The sequence below is a fragment of the Dreissena polymorpha genome, chromosome 7 (genome assembly GCF_020536995.1).
Source record: "Dreissena polymorpha isolate Duluth1 chromosome 7, UMN_Dpol_1.0, whole genome shotgun sequence".
Classification (NCBI taxonomy): domain Eukaryota; kingdom Metazoa; phylum Mollusca; class Bivalvia; order Myida; family Dreissenidae; genus Dreissena; species Dreissena polymorpha.
Window position 1 is genome coordinate 26298615 of NC_068361.1, and position 22735 is coordinate 26321349.

The 22735-nt window shown below is 31.1% G+C and overlaps 1 protein-coding gene across 1 annotated transcript; it reads left to right on the forward strand.

Annotated features, from left to right (window-relative positions):
* The first annotated feature begins 7013 nt into the window (after positions 1 to 7013).
* LOC127839560 (growth hormone secretagogue receptor type 1-like) lies at positions 7014 to 8315 on the forward strand. Its single transcript, XM_052367949.1, has one exon. The coding sequence runs from the start codon at positions 7014 to 7016 to the stop codon at positions 8313 to 8315; it is 1302 nt and encodes a 433-aa protein (XP_052223909.1).
* The last annotated feature ends 14420 nt before the right edge of the window (positions 8316 to 22735 follow it).

Genomic DNA, 22735 nt, shown 5'->3' on the forward strand with positions numbered 1-22735 from the left:
CAACGCATAGTCATGATAAAATTACCAACGTTGTAAATATTAATGTATATTCAACTTCAGTTAATATCGCAAAAGAAAAAACATTACTTCCAATCCGCCATATTAAAAACGTTCTTAATAAATTAGATTTTAAGATGTTATAAAGTGGTTTTCACCGTGGTCAAAATTTTTTATATCAAATAGTTCAAATATACTAGCATATACGCGTGCATCAAACTTGCCAAAATGTAGGTACTTGAAGAAAACATTAAATGTACATGTACAGGCAGATTACATGCTATTTAACATATATTCAGGCTACATAATTTTAAACATCCAGACATGAATGCACACAGATTTGTAAACGGTATTTCTGTCATTGTATTATTAATATTCGTATTTTAAGCATTCGGACAAAAAGTCTTTAGTAACCTTAGTGCTGTCTTTAAACAAATGTTATCGGATTTCATTAACTGTTAGGTTTTCTGAATTCTTTTAAAGTTGCCTCTTCTGCATTCGTAAAATAAATTTTGCAATTTGAAATTTGCAATTATTATTTTTATTTTTTTTTATTTTCATATTATCATGAGTATTAATCTGTACGTCTTTGGGTTTTATCCAAATCATCCTCGTCTCTAAGACATTTACAGAGTTGATACGGGATGTCGATGGTGCGACGCTTTTTCTATTGTAGCCCAAATAATGAAATTAACACGTACATGTCAAAAACGAGATTTGTATTCTATCGCATTCAAGGGCAAACAAGACACTGATTTGTTTAGAACACGCAATGTAATAATACACGTTTAATCTATCCTGTAAATTAAAAACAATATGTCTCTTTTGGGTATAACTTTTATGTGTTTCAAACACTAAACATGTATTTCGGAGTTGAAGCTGTAGTAACATATATTTAGTAGCCTGGTTTGCAAAGGTTTCCTTATTCTCAACAATGATTACTTAGGTTTATAATAGCATTTGTAAAAAAGCAAACGCATCATGTATTACATTTTTGTTCTAACCATATTTATAACGCAAAAAGGTTTCGTGTGTGACGTTTTTGTACTTTTTTATAACGAACAATAGGTTTTGCATATTTGATATGCTTAACGAACAGAAGATGCGATTGGGGTAAGTACTTAAAGGAAGCTAAATGGCAAAGTGCCAATGTCGAGTCAGTAAAACAAAGAGCTAAGATGAATGATGTTTACAAGCACTTAATTAGTAATGGATACAAAGTTCTGAAATAAATAAAAATCATACACGTACGTATAAACATTGTTGTCACGTTGAAGAGAAATTTACGTTCTTTAACAAAAATTAACATTCTAAAAAACAGCGTTATTATAATTGTTCCCAAATAATTTTCAATGACAATGACAATGTAAACCGTGATCACTGCTTTCAAAATCAAAACAGGCAATAGCAAATGCGATTTATGTTTACAAGTTTTTCGCACGTTTCTCTCTAACATAATTATCCGATTCATTAAACAATACAATCCAAATAAGGTAAAATCAGATATGCAAATATGGTGTTTATTTTAAATCAAATTAACGAGCGACACACTGTAAACACCCTATATTGATGAGCATTAAACTTTTTTAACATGTTTGATTATTGAAATGTACTGTAGTTTCGAATAAATATACAATTAATTCCCTCAAAGGGAAAACACAAGATAATAATCATACTAATTCCTGTTAATAGAAAATGAATAATAGGATCGCGTGTTTTATTATACACGCCATTCGTCTTTATTGTGAAAATTGACGGTGGAATAATAAGACGTCAGTCACATTATACATAATGCGCATGCGAACAATACCTCAGGTTAAAACGGCCATTTAATACGTTTCTCTATAATAATTATCGTTGATATGGTGTAATAATTATAAATGGTTGGCTTTCAAGAATGGCTATTGTAGTTTAAATTAAACATATTAGTTAACATACATTTGCGAAAACGTGTGCATATATCCTGAATACAAGGAGATGTAATAGTATATTTGCAACAATAAAACTTATGGTGAGTATAACCATGTATAGTTATAGGTTATATCTTAGTTGAAATAAATACCATTATATCACTATGAAGAAGCATTTTCAATGCACGCTTTAGTGTTATGATATTATATGAAGTATGCAATCAAAAACTTCACTGGCAAATTAAAGCGTCTGAAAAAAATCGTCCAACTATCAAATAACACATACAATAAACATCTATCAAATAACACATGCAATAAACAAGAGGAATGATTACATAAGATTCGATGCATTCGTATGACAATAAAAAATGCATATTTTGTTCTCATACTTTGTTTTTTTGTTAGCACAACTTGTATTTCATTATGTTTAAACATGTATTGAATTCTGTCAACAAGTTTCATAACGTAGATGTATTGAATGATCTTCGCACTGGAAAAGTCGCATTAAGATATTTACCCTTTGTAATGTAGTTTGTTTGGCTTCCTTATGCCATTTCTGCTGTACTTCGAATAAGACAAACTATATGGACATTTTCTTGAATAGTTAACCATCAATGAGTGTTAACTTGAAAAAAACTAAAATCAAGATTCAGCACCGAATGTTAAATGTTATCATACAAGTAATTATGTGTGTATAGTTATAAGGAATGTAAACTCAGAAAATGTAATTCAATTACAATTAGCTAATAGAATTGAAATAACTGTGATATGTGAAATCGTTAATTTTCTAAAATGGTTTTCTGTTAAATTGCGTTATTTGCGATACTTTCATTTCTTTGATTCCTTTTCGCTGTATCTGTCTAAGTCTTTACATCGTTTTCGTAAAGGCTATTAGTACATCGACATTGAATACCGCACGTTACAAATACAAATGCACAAGAACATTCAGACGTTGTGTATGTTTCTAAGTCGTTTTAAATCATATTCAGGCACTTAATGTATTAACACATTTTCTTCTACAGCCAGATTTTATATCTATATTATGAACCCTGAAAAGTAGCACATCCTTACATTAACTGAAAACAATTTATAATTGATATACGAATAAACTCCTTCATTCACAAACGTGTCCGTGTTGTTATATTAAAATGCATTCATTAATATAGGTATCTTTACAACTTGACTGAAACTGATTTTGCTTTAAAACCACTGAATTATAACTAAACCACTTGATGAAGGATATAAGCATAATCATCCTCCATTCACAAACATGTTGATGTTGTTAAATTAAAAAGTTTTCATTAATTTAAGTATCTATATAACTTGACTGAGACTGATTTTGCATGAACACCACTGAATTTAAGGGATTTTGTTATCGGTGGTCCCAATAAATATAGCATATATACGATTTAATGATAAGCATTCGCAGTTCTTAAAATTATATGGCCATGTTTTTTCGATTTCGCATTGTAAACGTATCTATTTCATATTTCAAAATTTCATATTTCAAAAACTATGTTTTGATGTAAAACCAAATAAATATTGCCATCCCATACGTTTTAAATATCAGCTTTTTATTATTGTTTATATCAAGTATTATAACAAGAAGCCATTTATAGCAATATTGAAGTTCACAAAGTTCTCAGAAAAGTATGTTTAAAATGATTCGTTTTCGTGTAACATTTCGTCATTCTATGGTTTTCTTTGTTGCCGGAATGTCAGCCGATCAGACCCTATGGCTTAAGGAACCAATGAAGCAAACAAACAGATAAATATGCTTTTGCTGATCGGAAATATATTCGTTAGCTGCTTGATTATCTCAGACTGCCTGTTCCAAACTCTGAACATATCTTTTGCATGTTTTATTATGACGTATTCTGGCCGCTTTCCATACTAGAATGTACTATTCTTTCTGATACTACTCAAATCAAAACGTTTAGGAAAACAATAAACATTATATGAAATGGAACGTGATTGGGGACGGTTTTATGATTCGTTTTCCAGAGTTGAGAGACATTTCTTAATTAATGCAATAGAATAATAACAAGATAAATGATTTAATAACTCGTGCCATAGGCATACAAAATATATACTGGAAACTAAACTACGTATTTATGAAGAACATAGTATTGCTGATATGGGGACTATTGTAAAAATCGATATGTGTCTAAAAATGGGAAATGTATCTAAAACTTATTTTAATAAATAGAGGATAATTGTTGAATTCGGTGGATTATCGAATTTAATTCACGAGTGATCATAGAAAATAATATTTTCACGAGTGGCGCAGCCACGACTGAAAATATATATTTTCTATGATCAAGAGTGAATTAAAATCGATATTCCACCGAATGAAACACATTTTCTTTTCATGTTATGCTTTTTCTCACCGTATATATATATTGTTAAAGAGCTTACTAAAGAATTTCGCTGATATAATGACGTAATTTCGTCAACAAAATAACGTCATTTCATAGTAACCAGTGAAAATTATCAATAATTTTTATTATTACCTGATGTCTTATATAAATGATAATTAATTATTTTTGCTATTTCCTCGTCGAAAAAAGAAATTTGCAATGTTTTAAACTGTTACCGGTGAATATCGAACTGTTGACCGGTAAACAGTTTGAACTGTTGCCCGCTGGAATAATGACGTCATTTCGTCGAAAAAATGACGTCATTTTACACTTAAACAGTCAAAATTATTTATTTTATCGATTACTGTTGTGTGTAAATAATAATTTAGTTTGCTGTAATTTCTATGTTGGAAATTTGATCAGGTAATAAAACACTTATTTCATGGATGCTTGGTGAACAGTCAAAACTGTTGTCCCTCGGTATCAGGGCTGACATTTGGAACTGTTGCCCTCGGCCTATCGGCCACGGGCAACAGTACCAAAGTCATCCCTGATACCTTGGGAAACAGTTTTGACTGTTCACCGCGCATCCATGAAATAAGTGTATACTGTTCATTTTCATTGTTTGAGACAGTGAAATTATCAGTTTTAATTCACTGATATTTCTCTGTAAACCACCGGAAAGCATAAAATAAAAAAAGACACACACTCATTTTGATACGCATGATTGTTTTAAAACCAAACAAACAATAATGTATAGTTTTGTTACGCAGAATTCACCTGCTTTTTCTAGGTAGAAGATACATTGTAAGAAAATATATAACATATCAATTCTTCAAGGGCTTTAGTATTTTCATTTATATGCAAATAAAGGTTAAAGAAACATGTTCAAAATAACTTAGATCAACATCAGAGTTCCATTCAATGTTTTATCATGAATACTCACCACACATACTTGTAAATTGATTTTTATTGTACTAAAATAACGCATTGCAAAAATTATAGAGACGTTTTGAAATCAGATATGCAAAAACATTGTTATTGGAAAACAATTAGCGGTCAGAATGAGAACGCCTCAAAACAACCACATCAATCTTGTTGTCTGATATAATAACAGCTTCACGTTAAATTTTGTTAGGACGTTGAACTTTGTTTATCTTCAAGATGGTAATTAATAACACTAATTGGACGTCATTTAGAAGTTGTTGTTTGTATAAATTTGAATTAACAGAAACATGTCATTCTATGAATGTTTGCGACATACGTATTGTTTAATCGAATTTGTATTATTTTATTTAAATTGGTTGATGCATATCCATGTACTTACTTTGATGTCGAAAAACAGCTTAATTTGTTTTACTTTTTAATATTTATTTAATCCATAATGTATGTTAGTGTCCGTTTAGGCGATAAATACATTTTAAAGTACTATATATATTTAATGACCATTATCTATGTTTGTATCAAATTAGTATTATAATTATTTCTGTACAGCAGAAGCATTGTGTATATACACTAGGTACTGTTATGTAAACAGGAAATCAAGATAATCACTATACATTTATTAAGTCACTGAAAGTGATGGCTAAATTGTCTAACGTTTTATACAAAGATAAGTTCATTTATTTCGGAACGATATTATACAATTTCTTCCAAGTTAGATTTATTTGTACTTTGTCATTTATTAAAATATTTTACGATCACATTCATAAGAAGATATATTGAAAGATATAATGACACAGATGCGCGCGAAATCTCGAAGCACGCAACGCACAAATTTCCGATAAGGCTACACACACTAAAATTACAATAGCCATCGGTACTGGACCATTCCTTAGAAATATCTTCATTTTGCATCAATATGTGAGTGTTTTCGAAAAGGCGACACAAAGAGGTATCCTCGGATAATATGCATACACATATTGCTGTCTGTTAGTGCGCGTTCATAATATTCATGCGAAGTGGATATTAAAATATATGTTTAAGTTAAAGAAACTGTGCGTGTGATAAATTTGCACGCTATTAATTTGCCTTTGCTGGATTTGGATTTTATATGATCGGAAACAATAAGGTATCAGAACGTCCTTATAAAAATGTTGATATTAATATATGTATTTTGAAATGTAGATACATGGTGTATATTTTATCTAATAACGAATCTTACAATACAAATAGTAATATAGTCTCCAATTTAGCAATGCAAGAAATTAGAGCAAGTGCACATACTAATATTAATAATACAACAAAATTAATAATAATACAAATACAATAATAATACCAATAACAATGATAATAATAATAATAATAATAATAAAAATAATAATAATAACAATAATAATATTATTATTGATAATAATAATAATAATAATAATAATAATAATTATTATTATTATTATTATTATAAGTATAATTATTTATTTATGATTATTATTATTATAATTATTATTATAGTTATAATTATAATCAGTTGTATTGCAAAAAACTTATGCCTTTATCATTCTGAGTTACAATTTCGCGAAAAATTATATCATTTACAAGTTAATAAATTATTACGCGTAAAATATATACCTTAATCATTTAATTCATCATGAAATAGGATATCTCAAAGGATTAAATAATTGTTAATGTATTATATATATTTTGGCAAATGTAATTGTGTTCAAGTACAGCTATGCTTTCCTTTCAGATGGCTTCCAATGAGTTCAAGGAACTATCACTTATGCCTTGCAATATAAATCTAACGCACATGGTGACCGAGCTGACGGCCGCTGGGTATGACTACACGGACATCCTTCTTGCGGTACAGCAGGCGCCGGAATGCAGACAGACGAGCGATAAAGTTGACATCGGTAGTGAAATTTGGGCTAACTTCCCCGAATACATGGAACCCAACAGGCTTTTGCAGCTCTACGTCCCGCCGATTCTCCTAATTCTTGGTACCTTTGGTAATGTTCTGTCTTTTGTCATCATGTCTAGGAACATGTTTAAAGTAAGCACTTACTGCTACCTCGCCCTTCTCGCTATAATGGATACCTTTGTGCTTTACATCGGACTGCTGCGAATGTGGATTAGTAACTTTGCGTTGGATATACAGATCATATCAAACTGTATGTGTAAACTGGTGACGTTTTTTGGATACGTCAGCAGCGTTACGTCCGTTTGGCTGATAATTGCCGTTACTATTGAACGATTTATTGCAGTTAAGTTTCCATTGAAGGCGCCAAGAATATGCAACGTCGTCAGGGCTAGGATAGTTATTCTTACAATCACGTTGGCAACTTGTCTTCTGAATTCACACATTTTCTGGACAGTGGAGCTCCGTTCAAATGACATTAACGGAACAGTGTCGTCAAAATGCGACGCCAGCGTCAAGCATGTAATATTGATTAAAGAAATTTGGCCCTGGGTTGATGCGGCAGTTTACTCGTTCGTTCCATTCGTGATAATTTCAGTCCTTAACTCTATGATTGTACGTCGTGTTTTGGAAGCACGTCGCCAGCGGAACGAGCTTCAAATGATGCCTCTTACAAACAAATATTTGTCGGCTCGTAGCCGATGTACAGTAAAACGGAGCAACGAAAGCAGTAAAAAACTTACTTGCATGCTTTTGGCTGTCTCCTTTACTTTTCTTATTACGACCCTCCCAATGAATATCCTGATGCTTGTAAATGCTTTATTAGGGGACGACAAAACAAGCGTTCATTCTTACGAATACAAACGGAAATATGCTATCCTTACACTTGCTCGCACTGTCGTTGAGATGTTAATGTACATCAACCACAGCATGAACTTTTTCCTGTATTGTGCAACAGGGAGGAAATTTAGACAGCAAGTGAAACTGTTGCTTTGTTTATGCTGTAATGGTCGCATTAAAGACTTCTTCACACATGCAGCGCGACAGAACACATCGACACAAAGTTCTAAGATGTCAAGACTGGGTTCAGATACGGTTAACAAGGAAACAGTCATTGAGTGCGACAGGGCCAAAGTGCGATCGAAACTTACTTGCGAATCGCCCTATTCAAAAAGACGAACAAGCAATGTATGAGCCCGACGATATTTAGTTTGTTACTACTGGAAAGCAAACATACATGTTCGTTTAATAGTAACATAGTATAAACGGTATAATTGCATGTGTACTGTTATTTTGTATATGCGTAAAAAAGTGACTAGGCTTTTCCTAGTACTATTTGTATTTTAGTATCATTGTATGTTCAAGATTACGAAATATTAAATACAAAACATACAGTAAAATACGTAATAAATGTATTGATTGAAAGCTGACATGTATGTTCTTTTAGTAGTAACATAGTATAGAAGTATCATTGCATTTGTATTGTTATTTTGTATATGCGTTAGTGACTTTTTGCTTTTCCTGATACTATTTGTATAACAGTTAATTGTATGATCAAGGTTATTACATATACAATAAAAACATAAAGTAAAATACTTAACAAAACTAATCATTTTTATGTTAAAATACATTACAGTAAACTGCTGTCCAATAAAAAAGAAAATGGAGTTTTGAAATTTGCTTATGATGTGTACTATGTCTGCGCCCATTTAAACTTGTCAAAACCTTGTATAGATTTCGACGCAAACGTGTTTTTGTCTGCCCAGGCGCAAACTAATATTTTAATAATATCAATTTACAGTGCACTGATTTATTGTTACATGCATTATTGTATTTGTTTGCATCTGTGAAGTTCTTCTCCATACTCTGCTGACATTGGCTCATCTTCATAGAAAGAATCCTATTAAATGATAGTGGTGCGTCTATACATTGCAACTCATAGTCTGTATGTACATTCTAACTTAATCCACAATATTTAAAGAAGTAAACATGCTAGTGGTAATGTTCTTAATAGGTTTATCATCACACAACGTAAATGTCGATATTATACACAAATATGTTTTTGGTATTTCGAAATAGTTATTGAGACTATGGGGCACGAAAGTATAACAAAAAATGTAAACTGTGTTATTTCGAAAGCGTAAAACAATTGGATCAGATTAGGAAAAGGAAAGGGACCACTATAATTGATCAGGGTAATGTTTTACAACTTGACATGTCTTTATGTCGGACAAGCGTAATGACATCCTCGTTTAATTGGCTTAAATAAGGGTAATATTAAGTATTTTTTAAACATAGTACATTTGGAATCAAATAATTCATACGTAAGTGCATCTTCAAAATAAGTTAAAATAACAGAGACCCATCTGGTCAGAAGGCCTCGATAAGAAAAAGAGAAGGGTTAAACACCGTGATATCTTTCTATAGACCTTGTACTACATGGTTCCTACACAAAGGCATAAAAGAGAGCTAATCTATATACTTGCAAGTGTACACAACTTCAGAGTACAGGATTTTATTGACCGAATCTAATAATATCGTAGAGTCGCGTATCATTTCGGGTCAATGGGAATATGCTTGATAGAAAAATTGCTTTTGGCTGAAAACAAAAATGTCAAAATTAAAATACTATAAATCAATACAATGATAACCGTATTAATTTGAATTTAACTATGAAATTGATGATAGATAAAATGTGCATGCATTTTTTGTCCCAAGGCATAAGTGGCGTTTACCAACGTTTAGCACAATCTAATACAGTGTTCTGTCAAGGTGGATATTTTTCGATTGAAAGACATTGTATTGCGAATAAAACTTTGTAGCAACGTAGTCTTACTCCTAAATAAGCTAGACAACAAACACAAAAGCAGTGTAAAATCAGTGTTAAGTCAAAAAATTTATTATAATATATATATCTACCATATTAAAAAGAAATTGTCTTTGTTTTTCTAAATTTAACTGTTCAAATAAATAAAGCTTCACCACTAAACAGATAAATGCCAATGGATCTATCCGTGCTCAGTTATTTCAAATACATTTTAGATCTTTCGAAAAATTCTGTATAGTCCCTAACAATTCCACGCAAAATAAGTGTAAAAAACAAACCATCGTTGTTTTCTTAGATTTAAATTTTATCAGTCTACCAAGTGTTACATAGCCCAAAAGCAAACACATGTGTTGATCTGAATGAATATACGTAGTTATTATTATAAATAGTCAATTAGATCTACCGGTATAAAACAAACTCAACTCTTGTTCTTGAAGTATTGTTATGAGAATATATCCTAACCTAAAAGTTTAGCAGTGACCTTACACGTTAACAACCTGATACATGTAATCCTTGTTTCCACTTGTACACTCGATTTTAACAGGTTATTTTTGCGGAAAAACTTTCTTTGATCAATTAATAAAGCACAATTTTAGACTTTTCATCTATAACACCATTTATAGATATAATTAAAAATCTGTTAACACCGCTATTCATTAATTATGGAATATACACTTTGTAGCAGAATTGATCATTGTTTGAAATAGCAGCGAAATTCGTGTCGTTATCCGATTAAGCATGACGTATACCCGATTTGATTTACGCAATAAATGAGCTTAACAACATAAGCTATATAGAAAACTAAACAGACTGTAAATATGACAAATGTCATCAGCTTTTAGGAAAATCTTCATTTATGTATGTATGGGGAAGAGACTTAATTAATTGTCATTATAAGGAGCTTACTGTCAACATTATTACATTAGAAGGACCATATGTGGATGGAAAATATCATTATTTTGAGGTATTCAGATAAAATTTTCTTTTAATATAAAATATTTAATACGATCTTATCGATTTGTTGAAAATGTGGTGATATTTTAATGAAAATGAAATTTGCATTCATTTACACGCACTTACTGACGTACATATATATTTGGAAACAATTACGCTTTCAGGTAAAGCACCTTTTCTTAAACAATAATTAGTAGTCATCACATAGAATGGCCACTTTTAAATGCCATCAAGTGTAACTCATAATAGCACGATTTTTACTGCTAACATACCTGTGAGTATGAATTGTGTCATGTTGCTAACAACGTTTAAGCTAGACGTCAACAGAGCTATAGTCAATACGTAACACCTGTGAACATATTCAAATAAAATAACGTTGTACCAGCGTTCTTTTTTTGTAAAAAAGTTCGCTTCTCTATACTTAAGTAAATAGTGCACAGTATACTTGTTGCTCTTCCTTTTGTATACATATAACGTGGTGTAAATGTAAAAATTACAATCCATGTCGAAAAACTATCTTCATTTTTGTGCCGGATATACACCTGGCCTGATGAAATTAATACAACATTTCCAGGCAAAAGCATGAACAATTAAAATACCTTTTTCATTGCCTATATATTTAGGATGATTGCACAAAGCAGAATTGTAAAATACGAAGAGCAACATTTAAACAACAAGCACCATACGCGTTTCTTTGCAGACAATGATAGTATTTTAATTATAATGATCTAAACCTATATAAATTAAACTTAATTTTTTGTCCTTACATCCTTTTAATTAAAACATTTTTCCTGTTCAACATCGTTATTGTTCTATGTTCTTATTTAGTTTAGAAATTTATTTAAATTTAGTTCTGTAATTTTATTTAACCTACTAACATTTATGCATAGTAATATTGATTTGGTTACCTTTTATAGTATACTGAAACGCGACTTTATTTTATTTATACGTACATGTACATGTATATGCATTACAGACGATGTACTTGTTTATGAGTCTTAATAAACTGTCTGTTCTGTTCTGTTATCTTAAACAATGTGAATACGGGGCAAGATAAACCGTTCTTGTGCAAAAATTAATTTTATGTAATTATAAGATTATCAGGTGTTTCAAAACTTTATTGTGACCTAACAAACGCCAAAATGTTCCGAACATCAGCATAGCAGAGTAAAATTAAGTAGTCTTTCAACGAAGACTTTGCTGAAAAAAGCATTTCAGAATCAGAAGTGTTTGCACTTTTAACATATGGTAAATAGACAAGTCTTATCTGAAATAAATAACACTCCACATATTTAAAGACAGTATCTTCTCAACACAAATAAAGTCTATGCCTAAGTGCAGTACCTGATAGCCCTCAGCGGATGAACGTTATTTCATAACATCAAATTTAATAAAGCATAGTTATTGTATTTTCAAATTATGTGCAACATAATAACATTTGCTTTATGATAATATATGAAAGGAAGTTATCCGTATATAAAAATGTATCTAAAATGAACACGAATCTTTGTATCAATCAGCAATATTACTTCCATGAACATATACACATATACCACATACTATTGTTAAAATATTATTAATGAAATTAAACTCGTACATTTTGTGAACACAAATACGGCAATTTTAATAATTTTGATTGTGTTTCAATTCCGAATACATTCAACATAATGTGTAATATTCATTTATGTTTAAATACATCCAATGCAATCACACGATATTTTAAGAACATGGACGACTTTTAACACAAAAGGCAACAGCAGCAACAGTATAAATAAAAGATATTATTAGTTCATCTGAGACTCTGGCAAGCATTTGTAAGTTTTATACCCGTAGCTCATACAAATTAGCGTTGAAAAAGTATTTATTTCCCGAGAACGTGAATTCCAAGCTGGTTCGCACTCACTTATGCGGCCATTAGCGGAGGACAGCTCAAGACACGAATTTGACATGATCAGAATAAAAATTGTCGTTGGAAATTAATTAAAAAAGAAAAACGTTCCCTTTGATTGAAGAGTTTTATAGCAAAAAACATCGAATGTTGTAATGCACACATTAAATAATTGTATACGTGTCAATGATATATATGTTTGTTAAAATGTAACGTTAAGATTTTGTGTAAATTGAACGGAGTCATTTATTCAAATTTTACTTACTACAATATTATCAAATGCTATTTCAATGATACAATTAACACATGTACGGGTAATTATTTATTAAATATCCCAATTATATATCCGTATACACCATCATAAAAATAATTGAATTGAGGCTGTTCGTGACGCAAACTGAACGGATCAACAACATATTCTGTAACACATTTTATCATAGTACCAGACTACTCCAAACAACAAATATAAAGCACAGAGAAAAATAAAATATTTTTTCTTGCGTAACCTAGCTGTAAAATTCCGCGACCACGGCGCTGTAAAGCTTAGCTCATATAGTAATGCAGTAAACGTTTTCCTTCTACCGAATCTAGTGACACTTGAACAGCATTTAATGGACAGATTTTCTGATTTTGCATATATGTTTTGTTCGTATTGATACTTGGCGTAGACGATTAAGCACACAGTATATCCCGCTGATCAACTGACTGCGTATCTGAACAAAATTGTTCACGTTCCAATTATTGCCATACTTTGCATCTGAAAGACGTCTTGTCGGTGATTTAGTGACAGTCGTTTTACGAAATTGAAATGCTTAGTATAAACACGTTGATTGGGTGTTTGCCACCAGTTGATGTTTCTTTGACAGCGAGTTATAATTCTCCAAATCCACCATACTCCAGCGAATGATACGACATGTATTAATTATGTGCAAATAAGCACCGCAATATTCAAGAATAATTAATTTCTCATATAATCCAATAAGAGCTTTATCTCAGAAAGCATTGAAGAATTGCGATTATATCAAGAATCAACTAACTCCGATTTAAATATCTTATTTATTTATTGGTCTGTTACCTGATGAATTAGTAATTGTATTTGGGATTTTTGGTTTTTACTCACAATTGATACGCGTGTGTGTGTGTACATTGAAATGTTTATGGCTCTTTTGTACCTGATGCTTCATCATGTAAAGACCCAACGCTTCAAACATCACTCATACATACATGAATTGTGACTAATTTTTAATAAAAGCTAAACCACGTGTTTTTTTATTATTTTTGTTTCTTATAAGCATTACATTAAGGTGTGTAGAGCCGCCTATGCACGTTCAGAATGAACATGGGCAAATGCTTTTCAACACATACACAGCTAAGAAGCTACAATTGCGCCCCATAAACACTATTATTATCAATACATAAAATCCACGTTCGATCTCAAATGGCTAAGCTTTGGAGTAATATTTCTCCTCCTGAAACCAAATGTTGATTCTGCTAAGACTCGATAGTGTCTTAATATTTCTTAATCGTTTACAACGCTACGACAGAATTTTAGTTGATAGGCGTAAATAAGCATACAAAAAACAATGAAGACGAAATATCAACATAGAACGAAGACGATGTGTAAATAACATGCAGCATTTCAGGAAAATAAATAGCCGTACATGTGTGTGTGTTATTTTAATTTATAAAGCTTTATGTTTCTCGCTTGCAACACTATACATGATATCTAAAGAAAATAGTCGTATCGCAATTATATATGTTTTCCATCATAAAATTACATTAATTGTTGAATAAATAACAGAATATGTTGATATATTAGCAAAATTATCCAACTTGTTTGTCAGAATATAAAACAAAATTATATAAAATGTGAAACAATAGTACAAAGTTAAAGAAAAATTCAACTATGAATACCTGTTCAATTTGTATGTATTCGATCTTATTTGATTTTTTCGAAACAGATATAATGTGTTATGTAAGCGCGAGTACACCATAATAAATAGTGTAATAATTCATATTTTCAAGTTCAGAAATGTGCTACGAGAACATCAACGGAATTGGAGATTTATACAATCGCCCATTATAATCATTGTTAGAAAACTTATCCATATACCATATAAATTACCTTTCTCTCTTTATGGGACCTAACAATAAAAGTTAACTTAAAAAATTCCATTCATATTCGTGTTCTTAATAATGATCATACAATCGTTAATATTGAAATATATATGTCGTTTATTGATATAATGTTATACAATTAAGTACATAAGGCTCAGTAATATGTTTTTTTGTATTTAATCGAAATTCAACATTAGTTTTCAGTAAAGTGTTACATGACATATTAACAGCCGTTACATTATATATACTTACTGTACATAATGCGTAGGTAAAACGCAGATTATTTTCAAATCATATCTTTCATTTCTAAAATCAACATTGTAGTAAAATGTGATCAGCAGAGGAAGTTGCTACACTAATGATCAAGCCTTGTTGCAAAAAAAATACATAATAATCAAAATCTTTGCGGATTTTTCTATAATAAATTAAATATAAATCTAGTAATAAACAATAACATGAATACTGTGCTCTTTGGGATTGAATGAGGACTTCTTGTGCATGCTTAACAAGCGTTGCAGACAACTTGCAATGAATTTGCCATGCTGCGCTAGTGACTGATATCATGACTGTCATTTGTAAATGTGAAGAGTATTGTAGTAAAATTTTAGGTGTATTGGTTTTTACATAAAGCGTCATTGGTTTAGCATTTTTTCAAACGAAATCGAAAAAATATCTAGGTAAGAGTTATGACAAAAGTATCCGTATTTCTGGATCGTTGTTCGAAAGTTATGACACAAGAGATGTTATACCACTTAAAGCACACATCAACTCCGCCTTAACGTCAACAATCATCATCTTATCATACGTCTGCACGTGACAATGCATATATAAGTCTATCCTATATCGAAGCCCAGAGTACATTAAAACGCACATAATATATTCTTTAAGTGCCAAACCCGTCGGATATAGAATTCGGATGTTAAGTTTATAGTTTTATTGTTTGATTCCTTATATATTTTAATTCGCCCTTGACTGGTTTTATTGTACATGTATGACGCCCATTCGTGGTCAAACCAGTTGTGTTGAATAGTGTTATTGTGATCGTTAATGCTCGTAACTTCTAATAAGCAATATATGGAGGGTTTGTATTTTAAAGCCTAACACTGTTGCATTATATTTGTAATGAGAATAGCATATCGGTTATTAGCAGAAAGCTCATATACATTCATTTAAAAAAATAATTATGTCCAATAGAGTCGAATATGCTTGATTGAATGCTCTTAATTTCACCTATTTACTGTTCATCATTTGTACACCTTGAAAAACATTTTTAAGTAAGATCCAAGAAATAGTTATTTATCATATGGGTAAAGATAATGGTTCATTTATTGAAAATACAAACATGTGTAATTCATTATGATATTGAAAATATGATATCATTTTTATTTATTATATTTATGTTTCTATGAAATTAGGGCAGCGAATTTTAATGGGAACAACTCCTTAAGTAAACGATAAACTTTTTTTTCTTCAGAATATTTATATCATCTAAAGATGAATCAACCAATCATCGTTTTTCCCTTCCAATATACGTGTGTATTGTACATCTCGGCCAAAATGTAATTGTAGTAGTGGTATAATTTCCTCATCATGTTACAGCAAATGCAAACACACGGATTTGTTTCGTTCTTTGCCACTTTCTACAAAACCATCTTGCTATCATTTAATTTGTGTTTGTATATGCATTGAATACCGTTTACTTCATCTCCATTATTTACGAAAAATAATTCTTTGGATTTCAACTACGCAGTTGTATGCTTATAATTCTCAAAGAAATGTTTTTGTTGATCTGGAGGCTTATAAAATAACAGCAGAAAAACGACATCGGATCAGATGCGCCTCTTAACACTTAATCACTCCATGCGAAACAAAAAGTCAGTCGCGAGAGGTAATATGATCTCTAAGTTTCTCATGTGAGAATATCTGAATTTGGCACAATATTTATGTTGTCGATTGAATAAACCTGAATGTGTAAAACCAACACACTTGTAAAACATTTTTTTTTCGTTCATATATTTATTAAAATAATGAAAGCTTCAATTCCATTATGTAAATATATGCTTTGTATCAGAAAAGGGTTTATTCAAATGCAAAACAGGAATCGTGATTCGCGTCGCATGAATCATAGAATGAATTAAGCAGATTTGCAACACAATACTGTTCAAAACAACTAACCCTTATACATATGAAATGGATTAATTGTTTGATTATGCTCATGTTTACTAAAACATGGATGATATAAACGAAGCGAAACTACAGAAGTGCATGCATTTAATATCTTATTGGTCTTATTATAACCCAGTTGCACAGGTTAAATCTTAACTGCATATAATAAGTTTCATATCCATATAATATATTACAGTTGAGCACATATGTTTGAACAAGTTGTCACGTGACCGAACTAAGATAAATTCATCTACTTTGCATATGTAAGCTTACGTGATAAAATGTCGTGTGTTGGCATTGGTGCTGTTAATTAAAATTCCTTCTCAGTTTCGGAAAACTGTAGCTTTGTATTATGTATAATGCTTCATCATTTGTAAGTGCATTGACAGAATTTTTTTTTTGTAGATGTTCGTGTATATTCAATTAGTTATTAATAACACATATTGCCTACTTATAGTTTTGTTTATGTTTGTTAAAGTGTTAATGCAATTATGTTTCTATAGATAAGGATTAGTTTACAACAACGTGTATTTATCAAAACATTTAACAAGTATACGTATAGGTTTCTATTAACGTATTAACTATAATAAAACAAAAGCGCAATCAAAGAATAGTTACAATAAATAAACAAATCACACTATTTAGCGTGAACTATTGCTTTTTAATTTGCTGAATGGAAAATTTGCTTTGGCATAACGTGGATTTTTGGAAATAAACAACAATCAATTTTAGCAATACATATTGGCACAAACATATTTCTGCATTTAGTACAGTATCGAGTAACACACAAGGATAAAGTAGTTCGGGTACTTGTTTATAAAGATTGTTTCCGCCTTTAAACGTAGTCTTTCTTTGAAACATGCGTTATTCAATTTATGTTGATGTCAAAATGTCATTATACAGTTCGACTGAAAACATCTATAGAGTTCGCATATTAGATTATTTTGAATAATATGGAAACGTCTTTATACTTATAGAATTGAGTTAGACCGCTTAATAAAATATAATGTATATGTCAACATGACTTATTTAAAGCTAATGATTTGTCAATCTAACAAAACAATTCTACCTCATATAATGCAATGTTATTTAAAAGTATTAAGAGCGAAATATTAACAATTTGACGCAATACAAAGGGTTGAAATGACTGTTTATGCAACGTATGCAGCAGATAAGAGATTCATATAGGAGACGACCATCAATTTATATTTGTTTTCACTATGACATGCTTTCAGTTTGCATTATTCTGCATTGTATTGTCAACTAGTTAATTTCTTGAAATACACGTACAATGGCTTGTAACAGTATATATCCTATGGATAATGTTCCCAGAGTTTAATTTGTCTATGTTGTTTAATAAAAAAACACAGAATAAACTTCTGTTAAAAGATTAATGAAAATTTATTGCATCTTAGATTTCATTTAATTGACTCGAATTCAGGCCTTTTGAAATCTGATTTTTTGTATCGTGCGTTTGAGAAATAAATGATACAGTGTTAAATTATATTACTATTCATGAAGGCCTTTTCTTATTAATAACTGAACAGTATTAAGTTAAATGCATTCATCGATAACATTGGGCATACAATAAAAGTTATACAGTATGTTTACATACATTCTAAGCGTCGTCTTATCAGTAAATAGATAAACTTAAATGTATTGTTTAAATCGAAAACTAATTACTATATTGAGCAATTCGGAAGCTATAGGCTACAACTGAGCTGCTGAATACATCAAAGTAAGCAAGGATGTATTCTAAAAAAGAAAATGAACTCAAAAGTGACTCTACGCATATACAAATAATCCTTAAATTAATCACTTCACTGTCTGGCATGGTAAGGATGCTTCGATACCACGATGCCTTATCAATTTATTTGTACGGGAGATGACCCAAAACTAAATGGGCTGCCATTCTCAAACCATTACGGTTAATAGCATTTAAATGCACGAATAAACATCAATCGAACAGGCCAATTAAAATTCCTAAAGAATGACTGTTTACAAGGTTTTACGTATTGGCGGATATATTGTCCATATGTAATATTTCCAATGCCAATTTAACATACAAATCCATGTATTTGAAATTAACACAGTATAATAAATTAAACGAATTTCCATCTAGTTCTATAAACACTATTCTAGAATAAGATGTTCATAAATATTAACCAAACGCATTCAGATGAGCAAGGAAAATTAAAAAAAACATATTATTAAACGCTTGGTGGTACCGTAATTGAATGTTGTTTTCTTCAATGGAATCGACTGGGACCAAGACTAACACATTAATCGATAGCGACACATTCATTCATATTGTTTGCGGAACCAAAAATTACGTGTTTGTGTTTTTAGGAACAAATATACACAAATTGTTTATAAGCGAACTTTTCCACAAAACTAAGGTGAAATACTGAGCAGTAAATTTTACATAATTGATTAAAATAATGTATAATCCCCTGTCAAAATTATTTAAATTTAAAAGAAACCTGTAGTATAATCTCATAACAGGAGGAGTTTAGCAACAATTTAACGCCAATGAGAACAAAAATATAAATAAGAGCTGAGAAACAATAGGCGATAAACAAATAATGCGCTTAGCAACAACACGAGATACGCTTCGACACGGGAACGCTATTTTTAGCAGTCCGGGGTTCTTTAATTATGGCACGTGACCAATGACCAAAAGCAAAATATAATATCACACACTAAATATAACGTTAAAGTTCGGCAACGGTCGATGAAAAACATGTGTAAAATGTTGCTTACGTCTATTGGAAGCGCAAATGTAAAGAAAAGCGGAAATTCAAAGAAGATATTCTCACCGAATAAAATTGGTCATACGCTTGTAACTTACGCCTGACATGCAGATCACAAACTACGTTGATTGAGTGTTGATTTCCCCGAGGACACTTTATACTATACAGAATAGGCGCTGATACTTATGAAGGAAAACTCGAACGCACTAATTGCTAATTTGCGCAGGAGATATAGTCAATGAAATGTTTTCTAAAATTAACTTGTAAACACGGAACTTTAATGTACATGTACTTAACATTGGACATGAGTAATTTATGAATGAAGCAATTTGTTGGTTTAATGAAACACAGAAACGAGCAGGTGCCGATAGGGTCATTGATCTCAAGCTAGATGTATTAGACATTTACGCCGCGTATTATCTCATTATAGTAATGTCTCAATATAGAACAATTTCTTGTGTTTTTAAATCAGCATAGTCGCGAAGCGGATAGCTCGAATTTACTTTGACAAGTCATTATTCAACTTACATAATACGTAGTATACATCGATGAATATTGACATTTGGCGGAGAATTGATAAATATCCGCGGTAACTACCTGGTTCGAAATAAAACGATACACTAAACGTATTTTAATATAACAGCCTAAAATAACGTGTGTGCGTTTGCTAATCCAGTGATTTTGTCTGTCATATACGATTTCAATATTTCAATTAACAATATTTAAATTCGCAAACAAAATCGAGAATATATAATATACAAGAGAACATTTCTGAAATAAATTGTGGGTATATAACGATCTTCCAAATTAAGAACTTATCTACTATATCGTGTCTCGCTTTTATAAAAATTCAGCGGATGCAGTAATGTTACGAATCCATTCTAATACGGAATCGATCTTCTTTACTTATTATATACCCTTTTAAGAACACACAAAATAAATAAGCGAATAAATGCAATGCTTTTCTCTGGTTTATATGGCTCTAATGAAATATATTTAACTTTAAACCGATACACTGTACTTTGCTGTGTCAAATAGTTCAAAATTAACATTTTAAGTATCGTTATTTTCCATTGTTTCAGTCCGAAATGAAGTCGTTTTTAATGTAATGGTCACTACGATATTATTCTTGCAAAGTATTCCCGCTTAACATAAATTCTATTTAAATTCACAGTGGAAAAGGCATTTGATAGCTAGAAGACGTGTTGGATATTGGTATCGATCTTTACCAAACAACAAGAACTTTAAGAACAATATATTCGCGACTACATATACCCAGTCATAGCATGATGTTTGAAGGTACCTGTGATTTGCCTTAATAAATCCAACTAGATTATTGGTATTCACTAAAACATGCTTAAATCTTTAACATTAAGTCGTCTTTAGGAGGTGTTTAATATTATATTAATGTTTATAAAAACAAGTTGTTTAAATCATTATAATGATGAATTTCATGGTTACATTTGTGATCGAACTTCTTGTAAAACAAATAGATCTGGTTACTAGATGAGAGTCGTGTTAGTTGATTTTTTTCGGTTAATATGCATTTTACTTTCGCCACATTTATCGAGAGCTGCTTAAACGACGTTCTGAGAAATCAATTCTCTAGAAATATTCGCCCGAGTATTCTTGGAATAACAAAACTACCAATTTCCTGAATGTCATACTGTTTTTCGGAAGCACTTTATTTAAAGGTATGCGTGACACTGAAACGTGAAACATCAATTCCTCAAACATTGCAAGAGCACAATTAGTGAAACTGCCATAGTCATGCTAAAAATTATATTTAAGAACAGCCTAGACACCTTGACAAGACAAACATTTTACAATACACTAGCTAACGACCGCTAAAGCGTACACGATGATCAAAAGCTAAGGTTGAATATATATTGTAAGGGCAATTAGTGCACATAAACTGTCGATGTGTATATGGAATATGAATCCTAAATGCGATATTTTGCAATAAACTTGCATCGAAAACCTATATCGTATTTGAAAAGCTCTCGAGTCCGTTTTCCTGGAAGAGGAACCAGTACTTGGTTTATTTTAATATATATATCTAAAGAAAGCTCCAGCGGTTGTGATCAAACCCATGACATCCGGGTCGCTAGGCGGACACCATATCCACTACGCCACGGCGACCTTTTTTCCATTGGTTTGTGTGTTTATTATTTCATAGCTCTGTATATTTATCAATGCTGGATTTGATATCCCTAATTTGTTTTTAAATAAACAACATAGGGAACATTACAAATCAAGAGTGTGCTTCAGTTAGCAGACCGTTTCGATTGAGAGAAACTAACGTGTCTCAACGATTGTTTGCCGTTTCGCGGTATTTTATGTTCTCGTGCGATAAGGTCTTATACCAATTGACGTTATAATAAATTGATATCAAATGAATTACAATCAAACTTATATTCTTTGGCATAAAAGATGATGTACTTTATACATCAATCGAAAACAATACATGCCAGCTGCATAATGTCATTCTTGAGGCTAAATATTACACTATTTAATATTCGAAACTAAGTTATATGATTACTCAATACAGTTTTAACCGTGCTATATGCAATAATACGTTTGTTGGCTATGAAAATATTCAACTGAGCTAGCAGTTCCTTAAATAAGTTCATGTAATATGTTTGTACGACACAATCCGGTACAAACCACTTTTAACAATCTTTCTGGTGAAGTCGTAAATTATTCAGTATAGGAATATTACCGCAACTACCCCTGACCAATATATGCGGCACCAGCAAAATAAGTGGGTGTTATGCTGGCCTATATATTTATATAGCGTCCACAGTAACAATGGAGTATTTTTTTAGTGCTAAAACCACTATTTACATTGCGATGTTAATAATGACTCACTAACATAAGTATGCTATACTTAAATGTTTAAACAAAC